Source organism: Delphinapterus leucas, chromosome 21, assembly GCF_059928025.1.
Source record: "Delphinapterus leucas isolate spDelLeu-1000000601 "Yukka" chromosome 21, BTC_Dleu_Yukka2, whole genome shotgun sequence".
In the NCBI taxonomy this organism is placed as follows: domain Eukaryota; kingdom Metazoa; phylum Chordata; class Mammalia; order Artiodactyla; family Monodontidae; genus Delphinapterus; species Delphinapterus leucas.
In genome coordinates, this window is record NC_143149.1 from 6,306,719 (window position 1) to 6,319,938 (window position 13,220).

At 42.7% G+C, this 13,220-nt stretch overlaps 2 protein-coding genes across 2 annotated transcripts; both read left to right on the plus strand.

Annotated features, from left to right (window-relative positions):
• The first annotated feature begins 4,544 nt into the window (after positions 1 to 4,544).
• LOC149744419 (protein FAM90A26-like) lies at positions 4,545 to 6,612 on the plus strand. Its single transcript, XM_089903580.1, has 2 exons — positions 4,545 to 5,980; positions 6,409 to 6,612. Exons 1-2 carry the CDS (start codon positions 5,861 to 5,863, stop codon positions 6,610 to 6,612), a joined length of 324 nt encoding a protein of 107 aa, XP_089759706.1. The 5' UTR covers positions 4,545 to 5,860.
• An 871-nt stretch (positions 6,613 to 7,483) lies between these two features.
• LOC149744420 (protein FAM90A1-like) lies at positions 7,484 to 8,439 on the plus strand. Its single transcript, XM_089903579.1, has one exon. The coding sequence runs from the start codon at positions 7,663 to 7,665 to the stop codon at positions 8,437 to 8,439; it is 777 nt and encodes a 258-aa protein (XP_089759705.1). The 5' UTR covers positions 7,484 to 7,662.
• Positions 8,440 to 13,220: the final 4,781 nt, after the last annotated feature.

A 13,220-nucleotide genomic window follows, 5' to 3' on the forward strand; every position in this document is an offset into this window, starting at 1 on the left:
GGTTTGTCCAGCACCCACTTTTCTGAGATTCTACTGACAGATAGGAGGAGCACGGCTGGATTTCAGGTTGGTTTGAAGTAAATTTGGTGTTCAGTTAATCACCCAGAGAAATAGGACAGTGGTCAACATACGTAGTGATATGGCTTTAGGCAATGGGGTAAAGATTCTTTAAAATTTACATTTCTATTCTTTTTTTTTTTTTACTGAGGTATCATTCAGTTATAATATTAGATAAATTTTATGTTTACAACAATATATTTCAACTCCTGTATACCATGCACCTGCTCAGGACAAAAAACTTAGTTTCTGTCTTTTACCATCTTGTGGCATTTTACAAATTGGGCCTTCCACCTGCCACTTCCCTTCTGGTTTCCAGTATTCTGTCTTGTGCATCTATGTGTTTGTTTTGGTGCCCTTTGGTTTCATCATTAATTTTTTTCTTTATTTTTTCTTGTAATTTTTTAATATTCCACATATGGGTAAAGTCATAAGGTGTTTGTCTTTTCTGCCTGTCTTATGTTGTTAGCATGATATCCTCCAGGTCCCACCATGTTGTGGAAAATGGCAAATGTCAAGTGTTTTATGACTGAATAGTGTTCCATTAAATACCTACTACCTCTTCTTTATCTGTTTTTCCATTGATGACCACCTATCTCAAGGAGTGTACTGTCGCTGTTTTCTTCTAGCATCTTTACAGTTTCAGGTCTTATATGCAAGTATTTCATGTGTTTTGAGTTCAGGTTTGTGTATGGTGTGAGTTCGTGACCTTGATTCTTTATTTTTAAGGGTAATTCTGAAAACAGAAACTGATACAATACATCGTTCTTCACACTATTTATTACAAGAAGATGAAAATTCAGAAGACATGTAAATCAGCATTCTGATTTATGTGGGGAACTGAAACAGCAGTTATCAAAACAAGGTGCGATTTTCTATAGGCATTGAAAGCCTAAATAATGGATTTGTTCATTCTTAGCTGAAACCTCTTTGTCTTCCATTAACAGAAACTAGATAAAAAAGAAACACTGAAGAGAAAAGATTTAAAGCTCAGCTGTGAAGCTTCTAGTTTAATAGAGGAGGAAATGTTTTTTCTGAGTGAATTTGTACTTGAAAATGGCCTGCTCTGATGTCCGATGGGAAAGTCGAATTTTCAAGAAGTAAGCATAGTTTCCTTTGACTTTTCAGTTGCATGTACCACAATATTAAATGCAGCTTTCTCATCGCATAATTATTTGTTCCATGTGGGGAAATGTTGTCTTTCTTTTTCCTGTCTATTTTTTATCAGGACATGGATGGTGCTGGTGGCTGCAAGATAACATGAGTGCACTTGATGCCATAGGACTTGACACCTCACTGTGATTAAACAGTAAATTTTATGCCATGCATGTTTTACCACAGTAAAAATTGTGATTCTCAGAAAAAATAAGCATATGCAAAAATGTTTAATTTTCTTTCACATCATGACTATTCTTAAAAGTTTGTACAGGTGTCCCTCTAGTTTTAAAATGCATGATAACAATAAATCACAATGTATAAACCTTCCTTAGAGACAAGGTAAGAAAAAAAAGGGATAGATATCTTTCCTTGGCTACAAATGTCTTAACAGGGTCACGTGACCTGGAGTAGTATAACAGTAAGCAAGAAAAAGACCCTTCTCGCATGGACCCTTCCTTAGGCACCTTGGAACCCACACTGTATCCAGTGGGGTTTGTCCAGCACACATATTTCTGATGATCTACCAACAGGAAGTACCCAGCTTGATTTCAGGTTGATTTGCTCTATATTTGGTGTTCATCTTGTTCCTCAGGTAACAGGGCAGTGGTAAAAATAATGATGTGGCTATGCGCAAAGGATACGGATTCTTTAATTTCTTTTCAATTTATTGTGCAGTAGACTTTTTTAATGAGGTATTTTTTGGTTATAATGTTAGATAAGTTTTTTGTGTATGAAAATATATTTCAACTCCTGTACCAGGCTGGATTTCAGCTTGTTTGATTTTATTTGGTGTTCAGCGTATCCCCTAGAGATACAGGACTCTAGACAAAATATGTATAGATGTGGCTTTATGCAATGAGTCATGGATAATTTAATTTTTAATGTAATTATTTATTTTTCTATGGTATAATTGGGTTATGATATTACATGTTTTATATGTATAAAAATATATTTCAACTCCAGTATGCCATAAAAGTGATCAGCACCAAAAACTTAGTTTTTTTCTTTTGCCATCCTGTGGACCCATCTTACTCATTGACCATCCCCCTGCTGCTACCCTCTGATATCCTCTACTCTGTTGTGTGAATATATGTGTTTGTTTTTGTGTCCTTTGCTTTCTTCTTTAATTTTTTTTACTCATTTGTTTTTCGTTGTATACAGTGTTCCACATATGAGTCAAGTCGTAAGGTATATGTCTTTTCTAAATGTGTCTTCAAGACATTATTAGAGTAAAGGTGATATGTAACCTTGATTGGTTAAGAAAAACCTCATCAAGGTCATGTGACCTGGGAGCAGACTCAAAGGCAGCTTGAAAGTGAAATTCCCCCACTGACCTGTCCTCAGCCCCCTTCAAAGGTGCACAGAGTATCCAGCACCCACCATTCTGAGCACCTACTGACAGATAAGAGGTACACAGCTGAGATTCAGGTTGTTTGATTTAAATGTGGCGTTCAGCTTTTCTGTCAGAGAAATCCGACAGTAGACAAAATATGTACTGATGTGGTTTAAGCAATGGGGCACAGATGCTTTAATCTTTTAATTTAATTATTTTTGTAGGGTATCATTCGGTCAAAATGTTAGCTAAGTTTTATGTGCACAAAAATATATTTCAACCCCAGTATACCATTAAATTGCTTACACCAAAAACTTAAGTTTTTTTGTTGCCATCCTGTGGACCCATTTTACTCATTGGCCACCCCCCTGATCCTACCCTCTGATATCCACTGCTCTGTTCTGTGAATATATGTGTTTGTTTTTGTGTCATTTCTTTTCCTCTTTAACCGTTTTTTACTTATTTGCTTTTTGTATTTGTGTTTAGTGTTCCACATATAAGTGAATTCATAAGATATTTCTCTTTTCTAAATGTGTCATTGATAACTACAAGGTGACATATAATGTTAATTGGTTAATTGGTTAATTGGTTAAAAATAAGCCTCATCAAGGTCTTGTGACCTTAGAGTAGTATAAAGTCAGCATGAAAGGGAAATTCCTTCCTCAGCCACCCACAAAGCTGCATCTCCTCAGGTGGAGAGTGTCCAGCACCCACCATTCTGAGCATCTACTGACAGAGAAGAGGTGTCCAGCTGAGTTTCATGTTGTGTGATTTAAATTTGGTGTTCAGCTAGTCCCTCAAGGAAACAGGACAAGAATAAAATTACGTAGTGATGTGGCTTTAGGCAGTTGAGTATTGATTCTTTAATTTCTTTTTAATTTAATTAAACTTTTTTTAAACTTAGGTATCATTCCATTATAATTTTAGTAAGTTTTATGTGCACAGCAATACATTTCAGTTTCTGTGTACCATACACCTTCTCAGCACCAAAAATGCAGTTTTCCTCTGTCACCATCTAGCTGCCTCATTTTGTCCATTTTGCCTCTGCCCGTGGCTTCTCTTCTGATTTCCACTACTCGGGTCTGTGTATCTTTGTATTTGTTATCGTGTCAATTTTTTTCTTCCTTAAAGTTGTTTTTACTTATTTCCTTTGTTTTTGTTAGTTTTTTGTGTTCCACACATGAGTGAAATCACGAATTATTTCTTTCTCTTAACATGTCTTCAGACGTGGTCAGAGCAAAGGTGACCGATGATGTTGATTGGTTAAGCAACCCTTAACAAGGTCATGAGACCTTGGAGAAATATCAGGTCAGCTAGGAAAGGAAACTCCCCCTTGACCGTCCTCAGCCCCCTTCAAAGCTGCATTCCTCCACCCACCTCCCTGATACTCTCCTGACAGAGAGGAGGAGCACAGCTGGACTTTAGGATAGTTTGCTTTAAATTTGTGTTCGGCATATCCCTCAGAACAAGAAGTCCATACTGAAGATATGTAGTGATTTGGCCTGGCAATAGGGTAACGTGTCTTTTTTTTTTTTAATTTATTTATTTATTTTTGGCTGTGTTGGATCTTCGTTGCTGCACGCGGGCTTTTCTCTAGCTGCGGTGAGCGGGGGCTAGTCTTCGTTGCGGTGCGAGGGCTTCTCATTGTGGTGGCTTCTCTTGTTGCGGAACACCGGCTCTAGGCATGCAGGTTTCAGTAGTTGTGGCACATGGGCTTCAGTAGTTGTGGCTCGTGGGCTCTAGAGCGCAGGCTCAGTAGTTGTGGCTCATGGGCTTACTTGCTCTGCAGCATGTGGGATCTTCCCAGGCCAGGGCTCAAACCCATGTCCCCTGCACTGGCAGGTGGATTCTTAACCACTACGCCACCAGGGAAGCCCCAAGGTGTCTTTATTTTTATAATTTCATTTTTTAAATTGCATTAACAGTGGGTGTTAATATTAGATGTTTCATTTGTACAGCATTACATTTCAAATTTTGTAAACCTTAACACAGGCTCACCACCAAAATTTTCCTGTCCCACTGTCACTACACATTTGCCCACCTTTACCATTGTGCCTTGGCCCCTGATGTTTCCTCCCTGGTATCCACTACTCTGTTCTGTGAATCGATATGTTTGTTTTTGTCATTTGGTTTGTTCACCAATTTGTTGGTTTATTTCCTTTTTGTTTGTTCTTACTATCGTACGCATGAGTGAAGTCCTTTGGTTTTCACCTTCAGCCTCTGACTTTCTTCTTTAGCATCATAACAATAAGTTCTATCCATGTTCTAGAAAATAACAAGATTTCAGCTTTTTTTATGGCTGAATAGATTTCCACAGAATATACATACTATTGTTTCCTTATCCCTTTTTCCGTTGATTGGGAACTATGTCAAGGAGCATATATCTTTTGTTTTCTTCTAGGAGTTTTACAATTTCAGGTCTTATCTTCAAATCTTTCATAGATTTTGAGTTGAGTTTTAAGTATGGTGTCACATAATGATCTAGATCATTTAACATCAGTAGCAGTTTTGAGAACAGAGGCTGAAAAAATATATCCTTCTGAATGCTCTTATTACGTGAAGATTCAAATTCTAAGGAATTTAGCACCCTAGCATTCTGATTGATGTGGGGCACTGGATGAGCAGTTATGAAAACTTGTTGGGATTGTCTGTAGGCATTGAAAGCCTAAAAAATTATCATTCATCCTCAGTTGAAACATGTATTTCACATTTTATTAACTAGGTAAAAGTGAGACACTGAGGGTGAAGGATTCAGAAAACAGTTCAGACGCTGCGTTGTGCCCCGTCTAAGCTAGCAGAGGAGAAAATAATTGTGTTACGTGAGTTTGTATTTGAGAACTGCCTTCTCTGATGTCAGATGGGAGAGCCCAATTCTCAAGGAGTTATCAAACTTATGTTTGGTTTTCAAATGCCTGGGCGTCAATATTAAATGTGGCCTTTCCATAGCATAAGTATTTCTGTACGTGTGGGGAAATCTTTTCTCACTCTTATCTATTAGACTGTGATACATGTAACCAAAGTCTCTAACTTTAGTCTTTCAAGGATGCAAATCCAAATTCACAGTTCTGCCTAAAACTTCTAACAAGTCAGGGTCCTCATCTGTGGGTAGGTATCTGGAGAGAATGGAGAAATGTCTGGGCAGAGAAGTCAAAGTATCAGGAACCTGGATTTCCTTAGTGGTCGTGAGCTTTCATGACCCCATTTGTGTGGAGGGGGCAGGGGTGACTTGTATGAATGTGACAGTTTTCTCTTTCTTTATACAGAGGAAATTCAAAAAGTAAGATTGGGAAGAAGCACCGAGGAGCGGGGAACATGGCCGGTCGTTGCAGACAGCTGGGTCCCTGCAAACTCTCTCAAGTCCAGCAAGTGAAGAAGCAAAACCTGGGCACAGGGAGGCAGGTGGCTCCCCCGCCAAAGGACGAAGACCCCAGGGTAAGTGGAGGCATGGACTTCGGAAACAGGGTTTGGGCCTGGAATACCTGGGTCCATAACTCCCTTGCCCAGGCCCAACCAAAGACAGCTGCCTTGGGACCTCATCCCCAGGGAGACCGGGCCGTTCAGAGATGGGGGCCACCTGACCCCTCCTTAGTGTGATGTCTGGCCTGCTTTTATCCAAGTCCTTCAATCGGGGTCTTGCTTTGCACACTTAGAGTACCAGCCCTTCCTCCTCTGATGCTCCCTGGCAAAGGCTTTGGGAAGCAGCACAGTATCATAAATATCCTGGCAGCTAAGGGGCCACGTGCTTCTGTCCTTTCTCCAGAACCAGTGTTCATCCCTCTCCATCTGTCCTTGTGTTCGCTTTGCACATATGCACCTGTGGGTTCCGCTGACTCACTGACCTTGTTCCCCTCCACCCACAGGTGAAGTGTAGGGACTGCGGAGCCTTTGGACACAAAGCGAGGAGCCTCAGGTGCCCCATGAAGCGCTGTCATGGGGCCCTGGCCCCCCAGCCCTTGGGCTCCAAACTTGGCAAGGAGAACCTGGAACCACAGAAGCTGCAGGACCTGCAGACCCCCGGGACCCCTAACACGGCTGAGAGAGAGAAGGGTGAAAGGCAAAGGTGAGCAGTGGGGTGGGTGGTACCCAAGCTTCGGGCTGAAATCGCTGGAGACGGTTCGTCTCCTTCTCTACACTGGGTGCCGAGCCATCTCTAGAAATGACAGGGAAATTGGGGGAACAGGAGCCATGTCCCGAGGGGCCACACTCAGGGGCTCAGAATATGCCTTGAAGTCACTGAGGGGTGTGGAGAACACATGCAATTTTGCACCTGACAGGCCCCAAGGCCATAGGGACAAACAGACAGGAACTCCTGGGAAGCCCAGGAGGGAATCCTGGAGTCGGGGGAAGGATATGAGCGGGGGAGGAGTCTTCACAGAGCACAGGGATTCAGGTCCGGTGTCACCCCCAGACTTGGAAAGGGGCTGGGCCACAGCACCGTTGGTCCCAATTGTGACAAGGAAATTGGGCTTCTGCCCCTTAACGTGGTTTGTTTTGCAGGAAAGAAGAGCAGCAGAGGAAGCTACTCCAGAGATTTCCCAGGAAACCCCAAGGGTGGCGGCAGCAGTACTGGAAGGAGGGGACAGAATCCTGCCACTACCTGAGGGTCAGTCTCCTGGTTCGCGCTCTTTCTTCTTCTGGGGTAACACAATTGGCCTCAATCCCCTTCTGTGGGAGGGAGCGGGTCCCCTTCTTTTCCAACCAATGTGATCACTTAGAGTACTTTTCAGATGCCATTTTCCTCGGTTTCTTTGATTTTGCATTCTTACTTGCGGGCTGGCAAGAATATGCTGTTTGGTAAATGGAAGTGACTTTATCAGCAGCATTCCGTAAGCAGAATCCTTTAAGTTAGAACACGAATCTGTAAATTGTGATTCATCCTCCCAAACTGGCCATCAAAACTTATTATGCCATCAAAGTGCCCGCAAAACACCAAGCTGTGCGCAGCCCTCGGAAGGGGGTACACAAGAAGCTTGTTCCCACTTACTTAACAAGAGACATTGTTAAACTCCTTCTATTTGCCTATCTGATGTAGAAATGTCTCAAGGTGATATTGTAACTTTCTTTTTCATGAGCACCACTGAGGTTGAGTATCTCATCACATACAATTAATTCCTATGAGATGGTTTTTGGTTAATTTTCATTTTTCCTGGATGGAGAGAAGATGCTCATGTCTGGCCTTTCTGTTTGGTCTTCTCCTACAGCATCCAAACATGCCCACGCTCACCCAGGCATCCACGAGGAAACCCCTCTGGGATCCAGATCTCCCCAGTAGGTCCCCTGTCAGGAAAGATGACAGGAAATGCACCCACCCTGCAGTGTCTCTCATCAGCAGAAGTTTGGTCCAGGACTCCAAAAGCAGCATCAAGGCCCCAGGCAAGAGGTCTGCCCAGATCCCCATCCAGACATGTCTGAACCCCCCAAAGAAACCTAGACTCAGCCCCATCCAGACTCCCCAGAAGAGCACTCTGACAGCAGATCTGGGGGCTTCCCAGAATCTCCCTCCTCCACCCAGTACAACCGGACCCACAGGGACCCCCCAAGTCAGCAGGAAGACACCTGCCCAGGGGCAAAGCCTTGCCCTCAAACCTCCACTGGACAGATCTCGCCCCAATAGTGTCCAAGCCTGCACCAGACACCATCCTCCAACCATCAGCCATGTTCCAGGCCAGCCTCTCAGGATGCTCTTCGTGGAAGTAGACGAAGGCCGGTGGAGCTGCAGGTACGTGGCGCCTCCCTCCTTGCCTCGTCCTGAGCAGTCAGCCCCTCCTCCCACTGGCAGGAAGCCTGAAGGACACTGGGCCCCTGGCCCCCGGAGTGTCCTCTACGATGACCTTCAGGTGTCTTCTTCCTCTGAAGACAGCGACTGGGAGGGACATGCCAATGGCAGCTAAGGCTTGTCCTCCAGCCCCAGGTGCCCTGGAGGTGACTGTGCACCTGATGAGGGGGAGTCACGAAGAGCAGCTGCTCCTGGAGAAGCAGCGATTCCGCACCCCTGCTGGGCGAACGGTGCTGGAAACCCAGACAAGCCCCAGCGACACACACGTGCACGCACTGCACCTTCTCCTGATGGAACTACAGCCATCTGTCAAATGGTGCTTATCACGCTGGAATGACAAGTTGTTTGTCAGTCTGAATCTATTTTAAGTAACTGAGGCAAATTCTAGGAGTAACTTCTATTGTGTAAATAGGAAGCTATGGAAGTAATCTGCATTGGGTGCAAATGTCTGAACTTTTGGAACCTGGCTAAAGGGCCCAACGCTGTGCTTTGCAGAAGGTCAGCAGTGCCCTGTCCTGAGATGAGACTCGTGGATTCTGTGGAGTCTTTCACTGTAAATCATGGTGGGGACAGTCCCCCGGCTCTGCTTCTTATGTTTCATTAAATGTTACTATCAATATTTGTTTTCAAATTTTCTTTCAATTTTAATAAAGTTCTACCGTATAAGACATGCTGTACGTGGTTTTTATCTCTAAGCCTTGAAGATCATCTTAACATCTATTTTTACTCAAGATAGATTTTGTGGAGACTTTCCTGGTAGGCCAGTGGTTAAGACTCCCTGCTTCCAATGCAGGGGGCGCGGGTTCGAGCCCTGGTCAGGGAAGTAAGTTTCCACATGCCATGCGGCCAAAAAACAACAACAAAAAAGAAAAAGTAAGATGGATTTTGTAACTGAGGGAAAAGGGGAGCTTGGGAAGACCTAAGGCTTATTAAAAATATAGAATCTCTGGCCTTCCCAGATCCATGGGTCAACATTTGCACATTAACAATGCACCGTGTCAATCCCCTGCATGCACGATGTGATAACGTGTAGGCTGCCTTATTCTCACACTGGGCCACACTGGACTCGGTGAATCTTAATAGGTGTATAAGCCTGAATCCTACTTCAAAAGGTATGAGTTCATGTTGTCTGTTTTGAGGCCCAGGCATTGGGATTACAGCTGCTCTGGAGGTGATTATATCATCTGGTTTGAGAACCACTGGAGGTGGTGGCAGTGATATCACCTATGTCACATGCTGCCTCTGTTCTCTAACAGGAAGAGACCTGAGCAGGTCCAAGAAAATTCACCGAGCTGTGTAGAGAGGGCTTCCCGGGAAGAGCAAACCATGTTCCACACAGAACAACTGTTTGGGGAGAGCATCTTCACTCCGCAGAAGCCTGTACGTCAAGGGCAGCTGCTGGCTGAAGGCACAAGCTTGTTAAAATATCGGGAAAGCAGAGCCGGCACACTCGGGGCCGTGCCCACACCTACGGGAACTTCTGGAATGACCTTTATCTTTGTGACCCAGGTCTGAGCGTGTTCCTTACACTCCCTTATCTCATGACCTCAGTCCTGTCCCAGCACTTCCTTACAGATTCTCACAAAAAAAACCCACCACTGATCCTTACTTCTGGCATTTCAAAGGGTCTGAATAGGCCCTGACACATGTTCTATTTTATGGAATCACAGGATTAAAGAAGAGGAGTCTGTCATCGTAGCCATCTGGGATTGGAATTGTTAGGGATGGGCTCGGTTTTCTTGGACCTGCAAATACAGGGGACAGGGTTTCAGGACACAGGATGGGTTTAGTGAGACAGCATTGATCTGGGGCTCAATAGAAACACGTGCTGTCACTTTTGAGATGGTGGCGTACCTTCCATCTACCCAGGTGATGGCACACAGCTCATTATCCATACTCGACCCAAAATATTCAGACAGAGTAAGCAAAAAGAGGTTCAACAATCTCCTACTTTCAAAATAAAAATAATCTTTCAAATAGTCCAGGGAAGAAAGATAATGAAAAATGTGAAATGACAATATATCTAGAAAAAGTGAAAAAGTATGAGATACATCCAGATTTTTAAAAAGGTATTTGAATTTATAACTTATCTCAAGATCTGTGAAATAGAACACGTGACAAATAAAGAATGATAAAGAATGTATACAGGTGATATTGTATAGATATTTGATATGCACAGTAGCACATGTTCTTTTCAAGGAATTCCTAAGCCCTCCAGCCTCACTGACCATGTCCTGGCCCCGTGAGGTCCCCGGAGCTGAGCCCTGTGTGGAGTCTCTGCCTCCTGACGGAATGGACAAAAGACATGGAAAATACGTTCTGAAGTCTTTAGTGTGAAACAGTGCATTCCTTCCAGGCCGAGAAGGAGTTTCCCATTAGTTTCCATCTAAAAAAAGGTCTCTAATTGCTGGAAGCAACACAGTCCTGGAACCAGAATTTCCCAGATCCAGGTATAGATGGGTTTGTTTCTTCCCAAGGCCTCCATCCATGTCGAGCCGAGGGGAGCTGACTTGCTGTCCTCACATGGCCTTTCCTCTTGCTCAGACCCCTGGTCTCTTCTCCTGCTTCTAAGAAGTCCACGCACTGCAACGAAGAGTAGTCCCCACAACTAGTAGCTCATCACAACTAGAGGAAGCCCGTACACAGCAACAAAGACCCAATGCAGCCAAAAATAAATAAATTTAAAAGAAAAGAGGTATTGATACAAACTGCCATGTATAAAATAAGTAAATAAGCTACAAGGATATATGGTACAACACAGGGAATCCAAATTATATTTTATAATAACTTTAAGTGGAGTATAATCTATAAAAAATACTGTATCACTATGTTGTATATCTGAAACGAATATAATATCGTACATTAACTATACTTTAAAAGTTAAATGAAAATAAAATGTATTTGATTTAAATTATAACATACATTCTGACGTGGCAGGAAAGAGCAAAAATCTAGAAATAAATTCCTGAGCTGAGAGGAAAGGCAATTCCTTTCCTTTTTTTTTTTTTAAATGTATTTACTATTATTTTATTTTATTTTTTTAACATCTTTATTTCTTTCCTTTTATACAGGAGATGGCATGAGTAATGAATGACAGTAGAGAGTTCTTTAAATCTTATGGTGGAAAGTACCTACATCCAAAAATATCTATTTCATTTGGGAAATAGGTTATATATAATCTGAGGGATGTAGGAGAAAAGGATGAGTCCTTGGAGATTGAGGGGTAATGGAGAAGGTTTGAAATACTCTTTTTTTTTTTTTTTTTTTTTGCGGTACGCGGGCCTCTCACTGTTGCGGCCTCTCCCATTGTGGAGCACAGGCTCCGGACGCGCAGGCTCAGCGGCCATGGCTCATGGGCCCAGCCGCTCCGCGGCATGGGGGATCCCCCCGGACCGGGGCACGAACCCGTGTCCCCTGCATCGGCAGGCGGACTCTCAACCACCGCACCACCAGGGAAGCCCTGAAATACCCTTTTTTAAAAAAAAAAAAAAAAAGAAAAATTGAAGTATAGTTGATTTACCTTAATATACTAGCTTCAGGTGAAATATTCTTTAATGTGTACGGGAGACGGAATTGAAATGCACGAGATAATAGGATTGCCAGGCATTGTATGAGATACAAGCAAAATGTCCTCAGATACAATGAAATACTCACCATGTCCCCTGGTTTAATTTTTTCCATTTGGGAACCAGGAATTTTAAACTTAAACAGCCATCTCCACACCCGTAAGATTGCCACTCAAATGTATAAATCAATTGTGAATGACATGGAAGAAAAATTATCTACAATAGTTTACTGTGTAGGAACTTTTGTATGGATTTCCCCACTAACCAAGAACTAAAGTATAAAATTGTCTTCCCATTTTCTTTGCATAGTTAATAGATTCTTAACATGTTCTTGAAAATACTACGTGGCCAGTGCTTTAAGAGTCATGTTCTGCATCCCAGCAATATATCTTATTTTGTCACCTCATTATTTATATTTCACATTTTCATAGTTCCTCACCTTGCATTTTATTTTTAATTCCAGATTTCTCCCAGGGAATCCCAGCTTCATTTCCACAGAATCCCCATGTGTCTGATATCCTGTTATTCTGAAGACACATAATGGTTCCCAGTATAGAGAATGCACTCGACAGTGTTTACGGTTGAAGAAGGGAATGAAAGGATCTTCTCACTATCCCTGGACATGACCTTACATCTTTGCTCTCCAGCACTGTGTGAGGATTACAATTTCCTATTAGTCTGGAAAATCCAATCAAATTGAACAGGGTGTGGCTCACAGACTGAAACCCTATTAGGGTCGGTAACCTTCTGAGAGGGTGGATCCTGGAATGTAGCCCAGATTGGGTTATAAACTGTTATCCAGGTTTAAAGGAAAGTCAGACAGGCAAAGGGATGCATTTGTCCAGAGAAGAAGAAGTTGGACAGTTTGGGGCTTTGGAGGAAGAGAAATTGGTTGCTTGCTCTGGTACTTGCCTCAGAATCCATTTGGCTTCACCAGCTCCTCCAATTTGGGGTTTTGGTGAGTCCTCCAGACTGTGAGATGTGCCTTGACTTCATTCCATGAAAATGTTGTAAGTCCTATCTGTCTTTACACTTTTGCCCTATCAAAGCAGCCTCTTATGGTCTCTGAATCATATTGTGTCAACATGTATTTTGCCACCATCATTTCCTACTCTTGACTGTACATGTCCCTTTTTTCAACTCTAACACTGTTGTCTTGAATGTATTTAGTTAACTGCCTAACCTAAGATTGTAGCCTTGTGCTCTCCCAGTACAGTGACGACCAGCTGCATGTGGCTAGAACATTCAAATTAATGAAATTAAATAGCTAAACTTCACATCCTTGGTAGTGCCAGCCAGATTTCAAGTGTTCTGTTACCACGTGTGTGTG

Excerpts from the sequence above, each read along its gene's own strand:
- LOC149744419 (XM_089903580.1), top strand. The coding sequence starts at position 5,861 with ATGGCCGGTCGTTGCAGACAGCTGGGTCCCTGCAAACTCTCTCAAGTC. Across the intron at positions 5,981-6,408 it reads CAAAGGACGAAGACCCCAGG|GTGAAGTGTAGGGACTGCGG; the intron begins GTAAGTGGAGGC and ends CTCCACCCACAG.
- LOC149744420 (XM_089903579.1), top strand. The coding sequence starts at position 7,663 with ATGAGATGGTTTTTGGTTAATTTTCATTTTTCCTGGATGGAGAGAAGA.